The 25,000-nt window shown below is 34.6% G+C and overlaps 1 protein-coding gene and 3 long non-coding RNA genes across 4 annotated transcripts in view; 3 read left to right on the top strand and 1 right to left on the bottom strand.

Moving 5' to 3' along the window:
• Positions 1 to 570, top strand: part of LOC128022727 (uncharacterized) — a 1,005-nt gene extending 435 nt beyond the window's left edge. The window contains exons 3-5 of the long non-coding RNA XR_008185984.1: positions 74 to 163; positions 288 to 362; positions 453 to 570. This is a non-coding gene — a long non-coding RNA (uncharacterized LOC128022727). The remainder of the gene's footprint in view (positions 1 to 73; positions 164 to 287; positions 363 to 452) is intronic.
• A 16-nt stretch (positions 571 to 586) lies between these two features.
• On the top strand, positions 587 to 2,472 carry LOC128022853 (uncharacterized). The gene is made up of 4 exons (XM_052610625.1): positions 587 to 593; positions 1,038 to 1,336; positions 1,417 to 1,610; positions 1,686 to 2,472. Exons 1-4 carry the CDS (start codon positions 587 to 589, stop codon positions 1,819 to 1,821), a joined length of 636 nt encoding a protein of 211 aa, XP_052466585.1. The 3' UTR covers positions 1,822 to 2,472.
• A 1,403-nt stretch (positions 2,473 to 3,875) lies between these two features.
• Positions 3,876 to 12,147, bottom strand: LOC128022722 (uncharacterized). Its single transcript, XR_008185978.1, has 2 exons — positions 12,012 to 12,147; positions 3,876 to 4,163 (listed from the first exon to the last, which is right to left on the bottom strand). It is a non-coding gene; the product is annotated as an uncharacterized LOC128022722 (long non-coding RNA).
• A 4,280-nt stretch (positions 12,148 to 16,427) lies between these two features.
• Positions 16,428 to 19,090, top strand: LOC128022729 (uncharacterized). The gene is made up of 2 exons (XR_008185987.1): positions 16,428 to 16,467; positions 17,462 to 19,090. It is a non-coding gene; the product is annotated as an uncharacterized LOC128022729 (long non-coding RNA).
• Positions 19,091 to 25,000: the final 5,910 nt, after the last annotated feature.

Below are 25,000 nucleotides of genomic sequence, written 5' to 3'. Positions count from 1 at the left end.
CTTATTTCACAGCTCAAATATGACTGGTCAGTCAAACCTTATCCTACTTATATTGTCTATTAATGTTTTTCAGAAACCACTGGAGACTCATGATTGTGTGCTTCCCTGGAAACGAAGAAGTGGAACATACCAAAAGGGGGCGGAAATTGGTGCAAAGAAGGAGGTAGATATGTATTTTACATTGGGGTAATTACATTTGGTGCTGTTACCCGTACTATGAAATAATGCTGCTATTTTTAGTCCTTTACCAATTTGTCTGTGTTTAATCAGTTGTGTTCTACATTTAGGCCTTGCATTTTAATGCTAGACTCCCAGTCTGAGCAAGTGAGTGACAGCATGGATGTGTTTCAAAACATTCGAAGGTTGGTTCAAGATATGCTTTAACAAAAAGTTCAATACAATGTGGCTGTCATAGAGATACACATTTCATAAGTTTTTTTTTTCTCTTTCAGTTACTTAACAGAAATGTGGAAAAACACAAGAAAAACACCCCGGATATTTTCTGCAGATTCTATGCCAGCCCTGAAATTGAGGGTACCTGAACAGCAAGGAAACACCTCTGAGTGCGGCATATTTGTATTACTCTATGCAGAGTATTTTCTGAAGGTAAGTTCTGAAAGTAAAAAGTAAAATCTTGGCACTACATGTCACTAAAAGTAAACAAATGATTTATGTTTCAATTCATTCCTCTAGGATCCTCCCAAAGAACTAATCAATGAGCTTGACTGTACGTCCTGGTTTACACTGGCCGATGCATTTTCAAGGCGTGCACAGATCAGGGACAAAATGCAAAGTAGTTTAGAAGGTGTATTTTAAATTTGTTTATGAACATTACAGAATCCTTATGAAATTAATTTAGTTAAAATATCTAACATCGTGTGCCACTGTGTCTTAAATTTTAGGAAGTTATTTAAAATACAGCATAGGGGGCACAAGCATAACTTTCTGATGTTTTGATATGGCAGATGATATGTATTTAACTTATGCTACATTCATCCTGTAATACTGGTTATTGACTATAAGTTTTGCTTATGCAGCACAAAGAGAAGCAGAGGAAAACAAAGCAGAAGAAAGAGAAAGTGAAGAGGAGCAACTGGTTGATGAGAGAGAGCATGAGGAAAACATAGCCAAGAAAAGAAAATTAGAAGGTAGAGAGGAAGAAGACATACCTAAGGAAAGAGAAGAGTACAAAACAGCTCAGGGAAGAAACTATACAGTTCTGGGAAGGCTGTCGGTGCCAGGCTCCAAAAGAAAGTACACGGTCACTCAAGCTGAACTGAAGAGAAGAATCATGGCAGAAAACATGTCAAACAACATGTTAAGAAGCCTAATTAGGGTTTGTATATACTCTAAACCTTATAGCAATGTGCTATACTTCTACAGAACAAAAACCATAACATATTGGTTTACCCAAAGGTTCGTAAAGAGGATCTCCCTCAGGAGCTCAGAGAACAACGGCCGATAAAAGCCAAGACAAAAACAAGTATCTTCTCTGCTCTCAGTGAAGGAGAGGCCACAGATTTAGCCCAGGAGCTGGGAGCCATGCTAGGGAGATATGTAAACCTGAGCATGATTGAAAGTGTTCCCATTGCTGAGGCAGACATTGCAAAGTAAGTTGCTTTCTGCATTTGGATTTTATTTTTTACTTGAGTCTTGCTTACAAATCTGTCCATTTATGTTTACAGGAATACACTCTGTACTCTCCAGTGCTTGCTGAGGGAAAAACTGGGAGAGGAATCACCTTTTAGTCTGCTGACCCATACATTTGGACCACAAGTTGTAGATGTTGTCATCTCATTTTTAATCAGTCAGTTTAAGTAGAGGTACACTGAGCCAGTGAACACAATAACAAATGAATGTTTCAAACATTGTCATCTCAATTATTTTGAGTTATTTGATTTATTTGAGTTATTTGATTTAAATATACAACATATCACTGTTAGAGAACGCATTCAGACAGCAGGGTAATGTTAATGTTCATTATTTACTTAGCTTTATTTACAATTAAAGATTGCATTATTTTTCAGATTTGTTTTAAAACAATATATAGTAAAATAAACAAAAGCAAAAAACAGCAGTCTCTTTCACTTAATTTTTCATGTGCACATTTACATGTAGCAAGTTAATTTTACATTTGTATTTTACATGTTTTTTTTTTCCATATCTACATTTATTCTTTGAATTTAGTTAGTCGTCTTTTGAAATTCTTTCTATACTTTCGTTTCATGTTTTTTGCTCTGTGTGGAAACAATGGTCTTATCTTTCTTGTCAAATCTGTAGATACAGCTGTAAATTCCATTCCTGTCACGGTGGCATTTGTTATACAGTCATGCAGGTTTTTAATTTGCTGGCTAATGTGCTGAGGAATGTTCTGCCATTTCTGCACAGTCTCCAGTATTTCATTTAACTTCTGCACTTCAGTTTTAGAGTGGTTTGCTGCAGTGTTCACATTTAACTGCATTGACATGTCTTCTTGCCAGTGTTAATTTCGTTGACTAAATATTTTCGTCATTATTTTCGTCACGAATATATTTTTGCCGACGAAAACGAAACGAAAACTAAAATAGAAGGCACTGATGGAGACTAAAACTATGACTAAATTGATTGACATTATCGTCAACGAATAAAGGACGAGACGAAAATAGACTGTGACGAAAATCAAATCAGCAGACGGCAGAGATGCGAGGAATGAGCAAAAGAACCAGCAAAACAGAACAGACTGCATGAGAGAAGAGAACCAATCAGAGCCTGACTTATTGAGACGTGAAGCGAAGGTTTTCAGTTTTTATGAGCTCCCGGGAAGTCGGCATTCGAAGAGGTGATAGGGACTTTAAGCAACAGCCTCTGGTGGAACGGCAACGCCATTCTGGCGTTGTATTGCGCCTGCGCGAATTTAACTGCTACTTTGTGACGTTCTAATTTAACGGTCTACTACGGGAGAACAGCTGATTTGCCGGAGTCGCTACAACGTGAGAGGTTAGATAAATAAATGTTATGTTTTTAGACTTATTTACATCATACAATATTAAAAACTCCTCTTCTGACAAAAGATTGTCATTTAACGCCAAAAGCAATCCTTCTCTTGCTTTTTACTGCGGTCAAGCCAGCCGCACTTCAGAAAAACACCGTCAAGCCAGCCGCGAGTGAAATTTATATGCGCGTGTATTACTATAATTACGGCAATAGCAGGAACAACAGAGAGGGAACGCGCTTTCAGAGCGCTTTTCATCTATACGTTCAGATTTGATCTATGACGACCTTTTTCGCCCATCTGCTCTAATATTCGTGTAACTTATTGTTTTCCTTGACTGCTCTGTATTACTATAATTTTCAGCCTTTCAAAGCATTACAATTATTAGTAGAAAACGAGATATGGGACATTCATTGATTTAGAAGACACTTTTTTATGATGAGAAAGAAGCAATTAAAGGTCAGTTCTTAAAGAAGACATCCCATACTATATCCATACCTCACATAAAACCATTTTACTGGAGCCTTTTAGAGATATAGGATAATATTACACTTTACAAGTCTTTTAAGATCCCATTTCTAACAAGTAGAAAAAAACAATGGTCAGTTCTTATAAGGGACTTCGCATACTATATGCAAACTTCATATCAAACCATTGTACAACAGCATTTTTGAGATATGGGACATTATTACACTTTAAAGGGTTATAAAGATCATATTTCTAATAAATAGAAAAAAACAATGGTCAGTTCTTATCAGGGACGTCCCATACTATATACACAAAAAATCATTTTGCTAAAGCATTTTTGAGATATGGGTCCATATGGCGATTAAGAGGGCTATAAAGACCCCTATAGCGGAGTACAAAACTTTTTATCCACAGGAAGAAGGAGGCGGAAACCGGCCATCAATCAAATAAGGCTTTTAATAACAAAATAAACACAAAACACTGCGACAGCCCTTCACGGACGACTGTCGCTTACAAACAAAAACCAAACACAAACTAAAATCATGGCCTGGCCTGGCCCTCTCTCGTTGTTCACTGTCGTCGCACCCTCTTTTGTATCCTTCCATCTCCACCGCGGGACGCGAGACCGGTGAGTGGAGCAGGCGTCGCTCATTTCCAGTCACTCCACTGGCCTCATTCCGTTCTCATGGCTCGCGGCCCCGCCCCACTCATCACAACCCTATTTCTAATAAGTAGAAAAAAAACAAAGGTCAGTTCATATAAGGGACATCCCAAACTATATGCAAACCTCATATCAAACCATTTTACTGCAGCATTTTTGAGATATGCGTCCATATCGCGATTTAGAGGGCTATAAAGTCAACATTTCTAATAAGTAGAAAAAAACAAAGGTCAGTTCTTATCAGGGACATCACATACTATTTGCACCCTTCATATGAAACCATTTTACTGCAGCATTTTTGAGATATGGGACAATACAATGATTTAGAGGGCGATAAAGACACCATTTCTAATAAGTAGAAAAAAACAATAGTCAGTTCTTATCAGGGACATCCCATACTATATGCACACTTCATATGAAACCATTTTACTGCAGCATTTTTAATATATGGGACAATACAATGATTTAAAGGGCTATAAAGACACCATTTCTAATAAGTAGAAAAAAACAATAGTCTGTTCCTATAAGGGATTTCCCATACTATATGCACACCTCATATCAAAACCTTTTACTGCAGCATTTTTGACATATGGGTCCAAATGGTGATTTCGATGGCTATAAAGACACCATTTATAATAAGTAGAAAAAAACAATGGTCAGTTCTTATAAAGCACATGCCATACTATATGCACACCTCATATCAAAGCATTTTACTGCAGCATGTTTGAGATATGGGTCCATATGGCAATTTAGAGTGCTATAAAGACCCCATTTCTAATAAGTAGAAAAAAATAATAGTCAGTTCTCATCAGTGACGTCCCATACTATGAGCACATCTCATATCAAACCATTTTACTGCAGCTTTTTCCAGAAATGGGAAATTATTACACTTTAACGGGCTGTGAAGATCCCATTTCTAATAAGTAGAAAAAAACAATGGTCAGATCTTATAAAGGACATTCCATACTATATGCACAAATCATATCAAACCATTTTACTGCAGCATTTTTGAGATATGGGTCCATGTGGCAATTTAGAGGGCTATAAAGACAACATTTCTAATAAGTAGAAAAAAACAATAGTCAGTTCTTATCAGGGACCTCCCATACTATATGCACCCTTCATATGAAACCATTTTACTGCAGCATTTTTAAGATACGAGACATTTTTACACTTTAAAGGGCTGTAAAGATCCCATTTCTAATAAGTAGAAAAAAACAAAAGTCAGTTCTTATCAGGGACATCCCATACTATATGCACACCTCATATCAAACCATTTTACTGCAGAATTTTCGAGATATGGGACATTATTATATTTTAAAGGGCTATAAAGATCCCATTTCTAATAAGTAGATAAAAACAATGGTATGTTCCTATAAGGGATGTCCCATACTATATGCACACCTCATATCAAACCATTTTACTGCAGCATTTTCGAGATATGGGACATTATTACACTTTAAATGGCTGTAAAGATCCCATTTCTAATAAGTAGAAGAAAACAATGGTCTGTTCCTAAAAGGGACGTCCCATACTATTTGCACACCTCATATCAAACCATTTTACTGCAGCATTTTTAAGATTCGAGACATTATTACATTTTAAAGGGCTGTAAAGATCCCATTTCTAATAAGTAGAAAAAAACAAGAGTCAGTTCTTATCAGGGACCTCCCACACTATATGCACACCTCATATCAAACCATTTTACTGCAGCATTTTCAAGATATGGGACATTATTACACTTTAAAGGGCTATAAAGATCCCATTTGTAATAAGTAGAAAAATAGAATAGTCAGTTCTTATCAGGGACGTCCCATATTATATGCACACATCATATCAAACCATTTTACTGCAGCATTTTTGAGATATTGGTCCAAATGGTGATTTGGAGGGCTATAAAGACATAATTTCTAATAAGTAGAAAAAAACAATGGTCAGTTCTTATAAAGGACATGCCATACTATATGCACACCTCATATCAAACCATTTTACAGCAGCATTTTTGAGATATGGGACATTATTACACTTTAAATGGCTGTAAAGATCCCATTTCTAATAAGTAGAAAAAAACAATGGTCTGTTCCTATAAGGGACGTCCCATACTATTTGCACACCTCATATCAAACCATTTTGCTGCAGCATTTTTGAGATATGGGTCCAAATGGTGATTTGGAGGGCTATAAAGACATCATTTCTAATAAGTAGAAAAAAACAATGGTCAGTTCTTATAAAGGACATCCCATACTATATGCACACCTCATATCAAACCCTTTTACTGCAGCATTTTTGAGATATGGGACATTATTACACTTTAAAGGGCTATAAAGATCCCATTTCTAATAAGTAGAAAAATAGAATAGTCAGTTCTTATCAGGGACGTCCCATATTATATGCACACCTCATATCAAACCATTTTACTGCAGCATTTTCAAGATATGGGACATTATTACACTTTAAAGGTCTATAAAGATCCCATTTCTAGTAAGTAGAAAAAAACAAAAGTCAGTTCTTATCAGGGACATCCCATACTATATGCACACCTCATATCAAACCATTTTACTGCAGAATTTTCGAGATATGGGACATTATTAGAATTTAAAGGGCTATAAAGATCCCATTTCTAATAAGTAGAAAAAAACAAATATCAGTTCTTATGAGGGACATCCCATACTATATGCACACCTGATATCAAACCATTTTACTGCAGCATTTTCAAGATATGGGACATTATTACACTTTAAAGGGCTATAAAGATCCCATTTCTAGTAAGTAGAAAAAAACAAAAGTCAGTTCTTTTCAGGGACCTCCCACACTATATGCACACCTCATATCAAACCATTTCACTGCAGCATTTTTGAGATATGGGACATTATTACACTTTAAAGGGCTATAAAGACCCCATTTCTAATAAGTAGAAAAAAACAATGGTCAGTTCTTATAAAGGATATGCCATACTATATGCACACCTCATATCAAACCATTTTACTGCAGCATTTTTGAGATATGGGTCCAAATGGTGATTTGGAGGGCTATAAAGACATAATTTCTAATAAGTAGAAAAAAACAATGGTCAGTTCTTATAAAGGACATGCCATACTATATGCACACCTCATATCAAACCATTTTACTGCAGCATTTTTGAGATATGGGTCCAAATGGTGATTTGGAGGGCTATAAAGACATAATTTCTAATAAGTAGAAAAAAACAATGGTCAGTTCTTATAAAGGACATGCCATACTATATGCACACCTCATATCAAACCATTTTACTGCAGCATTTTCGAGATATGGGACATTATTACACTTTAAATGGCTGTAAAGATCCCATTTCTAATAAGTAGAAAAAAACAATGGTATGTTCCTATAAGGGACGTCCCATACTATTTGCACACCTCATATCAAACCATTTTACTGCAGCATTTTTAAGATACGGGACATTATTACACTATAAAGGGCTGTAAAGATCCAATTTCTAATAAGTAGAAAAAAACAAAAGTCAGTTCTTATCATGGACATCCCATACTATATGCACACCTCTTATCAAACCATTTTACTGCAGCATTTTCGAGATATGGGACAATACAATGATTTAGAGGGCTATAAAGACACCATTTCTAATAAGTAGAAAAAAACAATAGTCAGTTCTTATCAGGGACGTCCCATATTATATGCACACATCATATCAAACCATTTTACTGCAGCATTTTTGAGATATTGGTCCAAATGGTGATTTGGAGGGCTATAAAGACATAATTTCTAATAAGTAGAAAAAAACAATGGTCAGTTCTTATCAGGGACGTCCCATACTATATGCACACCTCATATCAAACCATTTTACTGCAGGACTTTTGAGATATGGGACATTATTACACTTTAACGGGCTTTAAAGATCCCATTTCTAATAAGTAGAAAAAAACAATGGTCAGTTCTCATAAGGGATATGCCATACTATATGCACACCTCATATCAAACCATTTTACTGCAGCATTTTTGAGATATGGGTCCAAATGGTGATTTGGAGGGCTATAAAGACATAATTTCTAATAAGTAGAAAAAAACAATGGTCAGTTCTTATAAAGGACATGCCATACTATATGCACACCTCATATCAAACCATTTTACTGCAGCATTTTCGAGATATGGGACATTATTACACTTTAAATGGCTGTAAAGATCCCATTTCTAATAAGTAGAAAAAAACAATGGTCTGTTCCTATAAGGGACATCCCATACTATATGCACACCTCATATCAAACCCTTTTACTGCAGCATTTTTGAGATATGGGACATTATTACACTTTAAAGGGCTATAAAGATCCCATTTCTAATAAGTAGAAAAAAACAACAGTCAGTTCTTATCAGGGACGTCCCATATTATATGCACACATCATATCAAACCATTTTACTGCAGCATTTTTGAGATATGGGTCCAAATGGTGATTTGGAGGGCTATAAAGACATAATTTCTAATAAGTAGAAAAAAACAATGGTCAGTTCTTATAAAGGACATGCCATACTATATGCCTACCTCATATCAAACCATTTTACTGCAGCATTTTCGAGATATGGGACATTATTACACTTTAAATGGCTGTAAAGATCCCATTTCTAATAAGTAGAAAAAAACAATGGTCTGTTCCTATAAGGGACGTCCCATACTATTTGCACACCTCATATCAAACCATTTTACTGCAGCATTTTTAAGATACGGGACATTATTACACTATAAAGGGCTGTAAAGATCCAATTTCTAATAAGTAGAAAAAAACAAAAGTCAGTTCTTATCATGGACATCCCATACTATATGCACACCTCTTATCAAACCATTTTACTGCAGCATTTTCGAGATATGGGACAATACAATGATTTAGAGGGCTATAAAGACACCATTTCTAATAAGTAGAAAAAAACAATAGTCAGTTCTTATCAGGGACATCCCATACTATATGCAAACCTCATATCAAACCATTTTACTGCAGCATTTTCAAGATACGGGACATTATTACACTTTAAATGGCTGTAAAGATCCCATTTCTAATAAGTAGAAAAAAAACAACAGTCAGTTCTTATCAGGGATGTCCCATACTATATGCACACCTCATATCAAACCATTTTACTGCAGCATTTTCAAGATATGGGACATTATTACACTTTAAAGGGCTATAAAGATCCCATTTGTAATAAGTAGAAAAAAAGAATAGTCAATTCTTATCAGGGACCTCCCATACTATATGCACACCTCAAATCAAACCATTTTACTGCAGCATTTTCGAAATATGGGTCCAAATGGTGATTTGGAGGGCTATAAAGACGTAATTTCTAATAAGTAGAAAAAAACAATGGTCAGTTCTTATCAGGGACGTCCCATACTATATGCACACCTCATATCAAACCATTTTACTGCAGGACTTTTGAGATATGGGACATTATTACACTTTAACGGGCTTTAAAGATCCCATTTCTAATAAGTAGAAAAAAACAATGGTCAGTTCTCATAAGGGACATCCCATACTATATGCACACATAATGGTTTGATATAAAACCCAGTCTACTGCAACATTAATGAGATATGGACCTATATTGTGCTTTAGGGGGCTATAAAGATAAAGGGTATATTCACTTCAGAGGCTCATAGAGAAATGTAATGTTTTCTAAAATCTATGAGTAAATCCATGGAAAACATTTTACTGTATGGTTTTTTTAAGAGCTAGCAAGTATTTCACATATAGAGTTATAAAACATTACATTTATCTATTCCAATAATAATAATAATAATAAAGCTGCAAGCAGCCTTTCTGGGGCCAAGCCCTTATTGCTCTTTGGCTTTTAAGGGTTTTTCAAGCAACTTTTTCAGCACTTTTTACAGAACAGATAGATTCAGAATTACAGATAAGGTGAAATCAGAAGGTCTAATGAGAACGAACGCAGAATGAAGTTACAAAAACACACTTCTTTTTGATCCCATTTTAAGAAACTTTAGTACAGCTCTTAACCATGTAATAAAGGAATTGAAATGACAACTTTATACCCAATTTTAAACTTTTCCCATACAGGTTTCGAACCCACAACCTCACAGGTTCAGAACCAACGCCTTAGCTAAGTGCGCCACATTAGTTGACACACAATTTACACGGCACAGAAGAGAGGTCAAGGTGTGAGAATGATCTCTCACAAGCCCGAAATAGCATTTTAGCCAGATTAGCATGCTACGCTAAAAAATGCTAACATTGTCAAAGTTAACCAGATTGCTCAAGAGACCCATTAGAGTGAATAGAAAAGTGTTAGCATTTTAGCTAATTAGCATGCTAAGCTAATTAGCATAAATCAACAAGCACAGGCACGGTCAACTTCGGAGCTGTACATCTCTGGAACGGGAGTGAATATCAAAAATCTGTTGAGTCATTTCTGTCAGGCCCGGTCTGAAGTTCATCTGATAAAATTTTTAACAAAATTGAACAAGATTTCAGGGAGGAGTAGCGAAAAAACTGTATTTCATTCCATTCAATATGGCGGACAGACGCCATGTTGGAAAATGACAATTGAGACATCCTCAGAATCGGCATAACCAAAGGAATAAAATGACATAAAAATAACAAAAATCGATCAACATTTACAGTAGTTATAAGGGGTTTTGCAAGAATCGTTATATCTCTTGAACACTAGGTGGCGCTGTCTTCCAACTTCCGGGGTACTTCCGGCACATGGTGTTGATGATGCCTATCGATTTTTGTGAAGATTTGTACAGTAGTTCAAAAGTTAGAGCAATTTTTGACAAATTTCAAAATGGCGGACGGGTGGTCCAGGTGGTCTTGACAAAATTGACATCCACAGATTCGAAATGATCTACAGAAACCATAGACATCAAGATCATAATTTTCTGATGAATTGTTCAGAAGTTATAAGCTAAAAAGTGCATTTTTGGTATCTCAACACCCATAGGTGGCGCTGTTCCCAAATTTAGCATGGACCCCCAGATCATGGTGTAGATGAAGTGTACCAAGATTGGTATCGATTGATCAAAGTTTGGCCGAGATACAGCATCTCTACCGATTTGAGGTCAACCTCTGTAAGTTCACAGCATCATAACTTTTTTTTTCACTAGTGTTCAAAAAATTCTGTTCAGTCTATTCTGTGCGGCTCAGTCCAAAGATTATCTGTGCCAAATTTCAGAAGAATTGGACCAATTTTGAAGGAGGAGTAGTGTTTAGACTGAATACTGTACTTTTCAAAATGGCCACTACTGTAATGGGCGGAGTCTTAATGTAAGATATGGAATGGAATCTCCATGAAGAGACAAAATAGATGTACTAAGTTTAATTTTCATAGAATTAGTGGTTCAAGAGTTATTAACGTTTGAATGTTGAATTTTTGAACTGGTGGTGGCGCTGTAGAGTTGGTCCTAGAGACCCCAAAGTTGGTCAGATCACTAATAATGGTCATCTCTACAAGTGTGCCAAATTTCATCATTTTCCCATGTTCCCTTCATAGGGCTGCCATAGACTCCCATTGGACGAAAATAATAATAATAATAATAATAAAACATACAGATACAATAGGGGCTACAGCCCTCTGGGCTTGGCCCCTAATAATAAACAATTGTCATAAGGGACATCACCAAATTTGTGCAGCCCTTATAAAAAACATTTCAGTTTACCAATCTGGAACTGCATGCATTCAGAGTCAGTTCTGAGACTTTGCATAACTTTGAGACATGTAGAAATGTCAGCTTATAAAAGTAGAGGAAAACGATGCCCATTTCATGCAAGGCACCTCCTACGTTATTAGCACAGCTAAAATAAAATCTGGGTACTTTGGCAGTTTGGACTTACATGTATTCTAATTCAACAAAATGCTATTTAACTACATAAGTAGGAACACTTACTATTTTTAAAAGGCACATAATAATACTACCTTCGTGCAGAGTTCAGTGTCAATCCTGCTCCAGCAAACCTTTCTGTAACTATGAATTGTTCCTGACTCTTAATTAGATTAGGGTTGTAACTGAACTTTAAGTGAGATTTCCAGAAACAAGACTGGGGATACGCTATGATCCATTCATCCATTGAATGCAAGCTACTCTAAACTTTCACAGAGCAAAGACTCCATATTTGGTGTTAAGAAAGTGTGTGAAGTATAGTGTGACAGACAAGTGTGTGTGACTTCATATTTGCTGAAAGAATAGGGAGTGCCTTGCATGCAAAGGCCATTATTTTTATCTACTGTATGTATTTAACCTGATGTTTATATAAACCTCAAAACTGGGGAAAAAATATCCAGTCTATAATATATATATAAAGTAGCTCATATTCTATCAGCACAGATAGTCTGAAGTCTGAAATATATATATATATATATATATATATATATATATATATATATATATATATATATATATATATATATATATATATATATATATAATATTTTTAAATTTGGATGTATGCAACAAACTGCCAAAGTACACAGACTTCAGATTATCTGTGCTGATAGAATATGAGCTACTTTGTAAGAAAAGGCCATTATTTCTTTTAAGTATTTGAAAAAAAACATTTCTATAGGTTGCAAAAAATTAGGATATATTAAAATGTATTTGAGTGTTTTGTTCTATATGAATGCATGCTTCTACAAACTGCCACAGTACACAGACTTCACATTAGGTGTGCTTAAAATGTAGGAGGAACTTTAGAAGGAATGGCCTTTTTTTAAACTTATTTGAAATAGTTCTTAAAACTGGAGTTTCTGAGGATTTTCTTGATTTTTAACCCCAAATTGCTATCGTAAAATATCTTTATACACCAAATACTTCAGTAAAATAGTTTTATATAAGGTGTGCTTGTGGGATGTCCCATGTACTAACTGATCATTGTATTCTTCTACTTATTAGAAATGGGGTCTTTCTAGGCCTCTGAAACAGAATACATTTCAGAAAAACAGAAAAACATCTTTGCAAAATGCTAGAAATGCAGTAAAACTTTTTTATATAAGGTGTGAATATAGTATGGCACCTCCAATATACAAACTAAATATTGTTTTTTTTTTCAACTTATTAGAAATGGGGGTTCCACTTTATATTGTGTCCCTAATACCTGTGTACTTAGTAATTAGATGTGTATGTAGTATGTAACCACAGTGTAAGTACACATTGGTACATAGTATCTATAGCTCTAATGTTTGTGTAACTACATATTTGTAATAACCCATTGAATGGTATGTGTAAGTACAAATGTGCAACAGGACATTGGTGATAAAATTTATTGGTAAGAAAGTACAAATGTGTAACAGGACTAATAGCAATATTCAATTTATTATGTAATTACCCCTATGTTACACTGCAGTGGCAAGTAAATTAGGCTTTACATATAAAATGTGGTTGGTGTCCACAATGTTGCACTTTAATGAAGTCGACAGTTCCTGAGGAGTTACCATGTAAGTACACGGGTATTAAAGTGGTGCACCAACTCCTCCCACTTTACAGAACCCTAAACCCACCCATCTCCACCACCTGGATCAAATGGTTCAAATTACTCTTATACATATTGTTGTTACAAAATGTAGATTTACATGTCCTGTTATACATTTGTACTTGCACAAACCATTCTGAGGGTTGTTACAAAAATATTATAGCCATGGATACTATATACCAATGTATACTTACACTGTGTTATATATTACGTACACATGTAGTTACATTGTATATACACAGGTATTAAGAACACTTAAGATAATGTGAGAGCGACATGGGATATTTATAGCCCAAAGAATCACCATATAGTCCCATATCTGAAAATGCTGCTGTAAAATGGTTTGATATGAGGTGTGCATATAGTATGGGACATCCCTTAAAGGAGCTGACATTTGTTTTTCAACTTATTAGAAATGTGGTCTTTATAGTCCTCTAAATTACCATATGGACCCATATCTCAAAAATGCTGCAGTAAAATGGTTTGATATGAGGTGTGCATATAGTATGGGACGTCCCTGATAAGAACTGACTATTCTTTTTTCTACTTATTAGAAATTGGATCTTTATAGCCCTTTAAAGTGTAATAATGTCCCATATCTCAAAAATGCTGCAGTAAAAGGGTTTGATATGAGGTGTGCATATAGTATGGCATGTCCTTTATAAGAACTGACCATTGTTTTTTTCTACTTATTAGAAATGGGATCTTTATAGCCCTTTAAAGTGTAATAATGTCCCATATCTTGAAAATGCTGCAGTAAAATGGTTTGATATGAGGTGTGCATATAGTGTGGGAGGTCCCTGATAAGAACTGACTTTTGTTTTTTTCTACTTATTAGAAATGATGTCTTTATAGCCCTCCAAATCACCATTTGGACCCATATCTCAAAAATGCTGCAGTAAAATGGTTTGATATGAGGTGTGCATATAGTACGGCATGTCCTTTATAAGAACTGACCATTGTTTTTTTCTACTTATTAGAAATGATGTCTTTATAGCCCTCCAAATCACCATTTGGACCCATATCTCAAAAATGCTGCAGTAAAATGGTTTGATATGAGGTGTGCAAATAGTATGGGACGTCCCTTATAGGAACAGAGCATTGTTTTTTTCTACTTATTAGAAATGGGATCTTTACAGCCATTTAAAGTGTAATAATGTCCCATATCTCGAAAATGCTGCAGTAAAATGGTTTGATATGAGGTGTGCATATAGTGTGGGAGGTCCCTGATAAGAACTGACTTTTGTTTTTTTCTACTTATTAGAAATGGGATCTTTATAGCCCTTTAAAGTGTAATAATGTCCCATATCTCAAAAATGCTGCAGTAAAAGGGATTGATATGAGGTGTGCATATAGTATGGCATGTCCTTTATAAGAACTGACCATTGTTTTTTTCTACTTATTAGAAATGGGATCTTTATAGCCCTTTAAAGTGTAATAATGTCCCATATCTTGAAAATGCTGCAGTAAAATGGTTTGATATGAGGTGTGCATATAGTGTGGGAGGTCCCTGAAAAGAACTGACTTTTGTTTTTTTCTACTTATTAGAAATGGGATCTTTACAGCCCTTTAAAGTGTAATAATGTCCCGTATCTTAAAAATGCTGCAGTAAAATGGTTTGATATGAGGTGTGCAAATAGTATGGGACGTCCCTTATAGGAACAGACCATTGTTTTTTTCTACTTATTAGAAATGGGATCTTTACAGCCATTTAAAGTGTAATAATGTCCGATATCTCGAAAATGCTGCAGTAAAATGGTTTGATATGAGGTAGGCATATAGTATGGCATGTCCTTTATAAGAACTGACCATTGTTTTTTTCTACTTATTAGAAATTATGTCTTTATAGCCCTCCAAATCACCATTTGGACCCATATCTCAAAAATGCTGCAGTAAAATGGTTTGATATGATGTGTACATATAATATGGGACGTCCCTGATAAGAACTGACTGTTGTTTTTTTCTACTTATTAGAAATGGGATCTTTATAGCCCTTTAAAGTGTAATAATGTCCCATATCTCAAAAATGCTGCAGTGAAATGGTTTGATATGAGGTGTGCATATAGTGTGGGAGGTCCCTGAAAAGAACTGACTTTTGTTTTTTTCTACTTACTAGAAATGGGATCTTTATAGCCCTTTAAAGTGTAATAATGTCCCATATCTTGAAAATGCTGCAGTAAAATGGTTTGATATCAGGTGTGCATATAGTATGGGATGTCCCTGATAAGAACTGACTTTTGTTTTTTTCTACTTGTTAGAAATGATGCCTTTATAGCCCTCCAAATCACCATTTGGACCCATATCTCAAAAATGCTGCAGTAAAATGGTTTGATATGAGGTGTGCATATAGTATGGCATGTCCTTTATAAGAACTGACCATTGTTTTTTTCTACTTATTAGAAATGGGATCTTTATAGCCCTTTAAAGTGTAATAATGTCCCATATCTTGAAAATGCTGCAGTAAAATGGTTTGATATGAGGTGTGCATATAGTGTGGGAGGTCCCTGAAAAGAACTGACTTTTGTTTTTTTCTACTTATTAGAAATGGGATCTTTACAGCCCTTTAAAGTGTAATAATGTCCCGTATCTTAAAAATGCTGCAGTAAAATGGTTTGATATGAGGTGTGCAAATAGTATGGGACGTCCCTTATAGGAACAGACCATTGTTTTTTTCTACTTATTAGAAATGGGATCTTTACAGCCATTTAAAGTGTAATAATGTCCGATATCTCAAAAATGCTGCAGTAAAATGGTTTGATATGATGTGTGCATATAATATGGGACGTCCCTGATAAGAACTGACTGTTGTTTTTTTCTACTTATTAGAAATGGGATCTTTATAGCCCTTTAAAGTGTAATAATGTCCCATATCTCAAAAATGCTGCAGTAAAAGGGTTTGATATGAGGTGTGCATATAGTATGGGACGTCCCTTATAGGAACAGACCATTGTTTTTTTCTACTTATTAGAAATGGGATCTTTACAGCCATTTAAAGTGTAATAATGTCCCATATCTCGAAAATGCTGCAGTAAAATGGTTTGATATGAGGTGTGCATATAGTATGGCATGTCCTTTATAAGAACTGACCATTGTTTTTTTCTACTTATTAGAAATTATGTCTTTATAGCCCTCCAAATCACCATTTAGACCCATATCTCAAAAATGCTGCAGTAAAATGGTTTGATATGAGGTGTGCATATAGTATGGCATATCCCTTATGAGAACTGACCATTGTTTTTTTCTACTTATTAGAAATGGGATCTTTAAAGCCCGTTAAAGTGTAATAATGTCCCATATCTCAAAAGTCCTGCAGTAAAATGGTTTGATATGAGGTGTGCATATAGTATGGGACGTCCCTGATAAGAACTGACCATTGTTTTTTTCTACTTATTAGAAATTATGTCTTTATAGCCCTCCAAATCACCATTTGGACCAATATCTCAAAAATGCTGCAGTAAAATGGTTTGATATGATGTGTGCATATAATATGGGACGTCCCTGATAAGAACTGACTATTCTATTTTTCTACTTATTACAAATGGGATCTTTATAGCCCTTTAAAGTGTAATAATGTCCCATATCTTGAAAATGCTGCAGTAAAATGGTTTGATATGAGGTGTGCATATAGTGTGGGAGGTCCCTGATAAGAACTGACTCTTGTTTTTTTCTACTTATTAGAAATGGGATCTTTACAGCCCTTTAAAATGTAATAATGTCTCGAATCTTAAAAATGCTGCAGTAAAATGGTTTGATATGAGGTGTGCAAATAGTATGGGACGTCCCTTTTAGGAACAGACCATTGTTTTCTTCTACTTATTAGAAATGGGATCTTTACAGCCATTTAAAGTGTAATAATGTCCCATATCTCGAAAATGCTGCAGTAAAATGGTTTGATATGAGGTGTGCATATAGTATGGGACATCCCTTATAGGAACATACCATTGTTTTTATCTACTTATTAGAAATGGGATCTTTATAGCCCTTTAAAATATAATAATGTCCCATATCTCGAAAATTCTGCAGTAAAATGGTTTGATATGAGGTGTGCATATAGTATGGGATGTCCCTGATAAGAACTGACTTTTGTTTTTTTCTACTTATTAGAAATGGGATCTTTACAGCCCTTTAAAGTGTAAAAATGTCTCGTATCTTAAAAATGCTGCAGTAAAATGGTTTCATATGAAGGGTGCATATAGTATGGGAGGTCCCTGATAAGAACTGACTATTGTTTTTTTCTACTTATTAGAAATGTTGTCTTTATAGCCCTCTAAATTGCCACATGGACCCATATCTCAAAAATGCTGCAGTAAAATGGTTTGATATGATTTGTGCATATAGTATGGAATGTCCTTTATAAGATCTGACCATTGTTTTTTTCTACTTATTAGAAATGGGATCTTCACAGCCCGTTAAAGTGTAATAATTTCCCATTTCTGGAAAAAGCTGCAGTAAAATGGTTTGATATGAGATGTGCTCATAGTATGGGACGTCACTGATGAGAACTGACTATTATTTTTTTCTACTTATTAGAAATGGGGTCTTTATAGCACTCTAAATTGCCATATGGACCCATATCTCAAACATGCTGCAGTAAAATGCTTTGATATGAGGTGTGCATATAGTATGGCATGTGCTTTATAAGAACTGACCATTGTTTTTTTCTACTTATTATAAATGGTGTCTTTATAGCCATCGAAATCACCATTTGGACCCATATGTCAAAAATGCTGCAGTAAAAGGTTTTGATATGAGGTGTGCATATAGTATGGGAAATCCCTTATAGGAACAGACTATTGTTTTTTTCTACTTATTAGAAATGGTGTCTTTATAGCCCTTTAAATCATTGTATTGTCCCATATATTAAAAATGCTGCAGTAAAATGGTTTCATATGAAGTGTGCATATAGTATGGGATGTCCCTGATAAGAACTGACTATTGTTTTTTTCTACTTATTAGAAATGGTGTCTTTATCGCCCTCTAAATCATTGTATTGTCCCATATCTCAAAAATGCTGCAGTAAAATGGTTTCATATGAAGGGTGCAAATAGTATGTGATGTCCCTGATAAGAACTGACCTTTGTTTTTTTCTACTTATTAGAAATGTTGACTTTATAGCCCTCTAAATCGCGATATGGACGCATATCTCAAAAATGCTGCAGTAAAATGGTTTGATATGAGGTTTGCATATAGTTTGGGATGTCCCTTATATGAACTGACCTTTGTTTTTTTTCTACTTATTAGAAATAGGGTTGTGATGAGTGGGGCGGGGCCGCGAGCCATGAGAACGGAATGAGGCCAGTGGAGTGACTGGAAATGAGCGACGCCTGCTCCACTCACCGGTCTCGCGTCCCGCGGTGGAGATGGAAGGATACAAAAGAGGGTGCGACGACAGTGAACAACGAGAGAGGGCCAGGCCAGGCCATGATTTTAGTTTGTGTTTGGTTTTTGTTTGTAAGCGACAGTCGTCCGTGAAGGGCTGTCGCAGTGTTTTGTGTTTATTTTGTTATTAAAAGCCTTATTTGATTGATGGCCGGTTTCCGCCTCCTTCTTCCTGTGGATAAAAAGTTTTGTACTCCGCTATAGGGGTCTTTATAGCCCTCTTAATCGCCATATGGACCCATATCTCAAAAATGCTTTAGCAAAATGATTTTTTGTGTATAGTATGGGACGTCCCTGATAAGAACTGACCATTGTTTTTTTCTATTTATTAGAAATATGATCTTTATAACCCTTTAAAGTGTAATAATGTCCCATATCTCAAAAATGCTGTTGTACAATGGTTTGATATGAAGTTTGCATATAGTATGCGAAGTCCCTTATAAGAACTGACCATTGTTTTTTTCTACTTGTTAGAAATGGGATCTTAAAAGACTTGTAAAGTGTAATATTATCCTATATCTCTAAAAGGCTCCAGTAAAATGGTTTTATGTGAGGTATGGATATAGTATGGGATGTCTTCTTTAAGAACTGACCTTTAATTGCTTCTTTCTCATCATAAAAAAGTGTCTTCTAAATCAATGAATGTCCCATATCTCGTTTTCTACTAATAATTGTAATGCTTTGAAAGGCTGAAAATTATAGTAATACAGAGCAGTCAAGAAAAACAATAAGTTACACGAATATTAGAGCAGATGGGCGAAAAAGGTCGTCATAGATCAAATCTGAACGTATAGATGAAAAGCGCTCTGAAAGCGCGTTCCCTCTCTGTTGTTCCTGCTATTGCCGTAATTATAGTAATACACGCGCATATAAATTTCACTCGCGGCTGGCTTGACGGTGTTTTTCTGAAGTGCGGCTGGCTTGACCGCAGTTGCTTTTTTAAATTATATATTTTTTTGGATCTCAATAAATGAATTAATGCTGCGTTGCGCTGTTCTGTTTTACCGTTGCTTAGTGACTTTTACGTTCTTGGCTACTGCCGTGTGACGGCAAACTTCCGGTCGCTGTAGCCGTTCCATTCGCAGCTGTTGCTTAAAGTCCCTACTGTCTAAAAGAGCGACAAAATGTCCACAGCTCACTTCACGTTTGACGACGAACAAAACAAAACAAAGTGTAAAGCACGCGGAGAGCTCATTCGTGGCAAGAACACAACCAATTTGAAAAGACATTTACAGACGAGCCACCCGGACATTTTCTCAAATGTAATTTCACAACGATGTTCTTTTGTTTATTGAGCTAAGCAAAATTGGAATAGTGCAGTGCGTAGATGTTGTAGCATTAAATATTACGAACCGAAAAGTACTGTAAAATAGTCCCTTCTTCAAATTAGATGCGAGCACAATACTAATACGTAATATCATGATAAATACATTTGATTAATACTAATGTTTAGTATATTTTATAATGTTCTACTTGTTGACAATATCACAAATATTTCTATATTAATCATGTGAAACATGAATGTTCACATCCTATCATTATACATACAAATCTAGCAATATTGTAGTATTTAAAACATACAATATTGCTAGACAAATGAATACCTTATAAAATCTTGTTACTTTTTTTATCCACCTAGCTGCCAACTTATTAAATATTTACTTTAAATGTATGCACTTATTGTTCAGCTCAGCTGTAAGCTTTAAGGTCCTGGACCTAACGTTATTTTTCTTTTATTGATGGTCAATTGGCAGCTAGTTATTGTTTACATTATCATGACAGTGTTTGTTGCTGCATAAAAGCTTTTGAATCGAAATAAAGACACAGTTGTGTTGAAATAAAGTTGAATTTGTGTTTTATATATATTTTGTTTAAGTTTGTTTCCTATACCAGCTGTAAAAAATTGTCTAGTAAATCTGTTATTGATTTTAGTCTTATTTTAGTCGACTAAAATACCAAGCAATTTTAGTCGACTAAAATACCAAGCAATTTTAGTCGACTAAAATAAGACTAAAATTAAAACAAATCAGATGACTAAAACTTGACTAAAACTAAAAAGAATTATAGTCAAAAGACTAAGACTAAAACTAAATTAAAATTTCGTGTCAAAATTAACACTGCTTCTTGCCACAAAGTAGGTACATCTCTTGTTAATATGACATCAAATAATTCACATGCCAGTAGAAGGCAAGCACATTTTTCATTGTAAGAGTATGTACAACAGGTACACTGAAATGTTGTTGCAGAAGTGTGGTAAATTCTCTCATTACATAGACTTTTTACATCTACCTCTTTTGTGTCAAAGCACAGAATGGAGTAAAGCTTCTTTTGCTTAATTACACTAGCATGTGCATCTATTTGAGCATTCAAAGCAGGAAACTTCTGAGAATCATGTTCACTCAGCAAATCAGTAAGTACAAGGTGTTTACAGCGATGTCCTCTGAGTCCTATTGGGCAGCTACAAAAACTTTCAGATGGACAAACTTTGTAGGATAGACCAGGGGTTTGTTCTGATGGAACTTCATAAAGGTATGAGTCGTGGGATATAAGATTAATGCTATCTTGCCAACCTTTTTCCACCAATCTAGAGGCTGACTTTAGTATTTCTCCTGACTTCAAAGAGGCATTTTTCATTCTTCCAACTGCCTGTAAATCATGAATGACCTGGAAGTATCCATCTGTCTTCTTGATGAGAATGCTGATAAGATCATCCAGTCTACGGTTCCTTATGCCACCCAAAAACTGATATTTTAGGCGATGGAAAAATCTAATTAGACAAGCAAAGAAAAACAATACACATTTTAATATGATTGTGTTTGATTTTTGATATAATTATATTCCAAATGCTTGTGATTCTATTTACATTATTTGCATTAACTCATAATGAAGTTGCATACATTTAATTTCAAATATTACCTTTCAACAAGATTGTTTGTATCGGAGTCAGCATGATTGTAGCACCGTCCAAAGTCAGACCATGTGTGTCCTATTTCCAGCCAGTGATCCTTGAAGTATGAGCAAAGAGCTGGGAAATCTTCAAACCTCTTTAGGAATTGCTCAGCAGCTGACTTAAAATCTTGAAGCTATAATTAACAAAATAATAATAAATTTAATGTTAAATTTAACTAATTTAATATTTTCTTTAAAATAGTTATATAAATAGTAACAGTACAAGTAACACTTTAGTATAAGATACACATATTCAATATTAACAATGACTTTTCCCTCAATAGACTCCAAAATTACTGCTTATTAATAGTAATTTCCTTGTTCAGTTTAGGTTCTGGGTAGGATTTAAAATGTGGAATAAGTTCATTCAGAATAAGGCATTAATATGTGCTTTATAAGTACTATTAAACAGCCGATATTCTAGTAATATGCATGCTAATAAGCAACTAGTTAAAATACCCTAAAATAAAGTGTTACCACAGTACAATAAAGGAAGCAAAATTGAATTGTTAAATTTACGCACTGTTGCACAAAGCTTCATCTTTCTGATAAAGGAAATTATTTCTGTTCTGACATCAGTATTTGATGGTCCACTGATTCCAGAGTCTGTCTTTGAAAGCCAACGGACAATAGCCTGAAAACAGAGACATCAAATACATTTTTCATAAAAAAATTTTTAATATAAAGAAAAATATTTATTTGTATATATACATACTTGCATAACATGATACCAACACAGCAAGATATCTGACTCTGGGAACACTTTCCGCAAGGCATTTATTTCACACATATCCTTGTCCACCATAAAGCACCTAGAGGAAACCACATAGCATATACCAAAAGGATGAAAACAGACATACACTACTATTGAAAAGTTTGGGATCAGTAAGAATTTTTTAAATGTTTTTAAAAGAAGTCTATTATGCTCACCGGACCAGGACTGCATTTATTTGATAAAAAAAAAACATATGAAAAAAAAAAACTGTAATACTGTAAAATAGTACAACATTTTTAAATAATTATTTTCTATTTTAAAATATTTTATAATGTAAATTATTCCTCTGATAAAAGCTGATTTTTCAGCATCATTACTCCAGTCTTCAGTGTCATAGGATCTTCAGAAATCATTCTAATATGATGATTTGCAGCTCAAGAAACATGTATTGTTATTATCACTGTTGAAAATATTTGTGTATAATTTTTCTTTCAGGATACTTTGATGAAAAGAAAGTTAAAAAGAACATAATTTATCTAAAACAGAAAGAAAGCTTTTGTATCATTACACACTACTGGGCAAAAGTTGTGGGTCAGTAAGTTGTTGTTGTTGTTTTTTTTTCAGGATGCATTACATTTCTCAAAAGAGACAGTAAAGTAATTTATATTTTTACAAAAGATACTATTTCAAATAAATGATGATGTTTTGAGCTTTCCATTCATCAAAGAATCCTGAAAGAAAAAAAAAATCTATCTATCTATCTATCTATCTATCTATCTATCTATCTATCTATCTATCTATCTATCTCTCTCTCTCTCTCTCTCTCTCTCTCTCTCTCTCTCTCTCTCTCTCTCTCTATATATATATATATATATATATATATATATATATATATACACATAACACTTTTCAACATTTATAATAATCAGAAATGTTTCTTGAGCATCAAATCATCACATTTTCATGATTTTTGAAGATCATGTGACACTTAAGACTGGAGGAATGATGCTGAAAATACAGATTTGATCAGAGGAATAAATTACACTTTAATTATATACTCAAATTGAAAACAGTATCTGGTATATGGGGCCAGAATATACATACCTTGGTGCAGCAGGACACACTCTCCTTAATTGCTGTAAAGCTATCTCTAGTGTTGCCTCTTTCTCATTGCTTGTTACTATGAAAGCGACTGGAACTCCATGGCCATAGTCATCTCTTATAGCCAGTGTATAAAGTGGAAAATTATACTGGTTGACGCAATGAGTGGCATCCAAAAATATAACATTCTTTCCATGTCTGTGTAGATTCTCTTTCATGTTGGGAGTCTGAAGGATAATTATGAGTTCCTTCTCATGGGAAAAAGGCTGGAAAAAAGCAACACTGTCCTTGAGGTGACTGGTCAATAATTTGGCTGAACTAACAGCATCATCTTTATCCAAATGGCTTCGGCGTATCAAGCATGTTCGTATATTCTCAATGTCCTTTGGTGTGACAAAGTACTGACGGTTGTTCAAGTCAGTGTATCCGCGAGATCTGGACCATTTGTGGGCTTCCAATAGAATGATATCTGGCTTGACACCCAATGAAATCCATTCTTCAATTTGTATTACCAAATCTGGACACACTGATTGAAAGTGTCCTTCTTTTTCAAAAGTTGCATTGTGCCCATTGTGCTCTTTGCTGGTGCGTTGTACAATGACTTTGTGGCTCAGCCAATCATTTTTAACCTTAAATGAAGTGTAAGCCATACACCCTGAGATCTTGTAACTTCCATCAACAGGGTTCCCTGACCGGATACAGTAGAAAATGTAGTATCCATTATCCTTGTCTTTTTGACTTGCAGAATTTGTGTTTCTAAAGTTTGTTAAAGTTTTCAGTTTTTCTTGAATGAATGTTTCATGATTTTCTTCTTTTTTCAGGACATGCACCTCAACTGTAATATTTTTGTTTTTTCCTCTTTGTCTTTCTTCACGCAACACTGTTTTCCTAATACAATCCTCCATTTCCCTTTACATTCTGAGGAGGAAAACATTTATTAACATTAGGGTTATTGCCTAATGATGAAGCTCTCAGTAACAATTTATAATAAAAATATCACCAATTATTATATTCTTAAGATAGTTTAACCACCATTATTATCAGTTAATAAACTTCATAATGTTCCCAGACCAACATTAGACTGCGTGCAAATGCTCTAAACAATATTTGAATTTCATTCATAACATAAATATATTTATTATTATTGTTATTATTACAGTGATTGATTAATGATTGTCATATATTAGATGAGCTATAAAGAATGAAGTCCCTGGGTCAACACAAGATATTTAATTATCATTATTATTAGTATTATTATTATTGCAATATATAGAGATAGATCACTCTTGGTCTTA

Source organism: Carassius gibelio, chromosome A11 (genome assembly GCF_023724105.1).
Source record: "Carassius gibelio isolate Cgi1373 ecotype wild population from Czech Republic chromosome A11, carGib1.2-hapl.c, whole genome shotgun sequence".
Classification (NCBI taxonomy): Eukaryota; Metazoa; Chordata; class Actinopteri; order Cypriniformes; family Cyprinidae; genus Carassius; species Carassius gibelio.
Note: the sequence above shows the minus strand (reverse complement) of the source record. Positions and strands in the feature narration are given on the sequence as shown.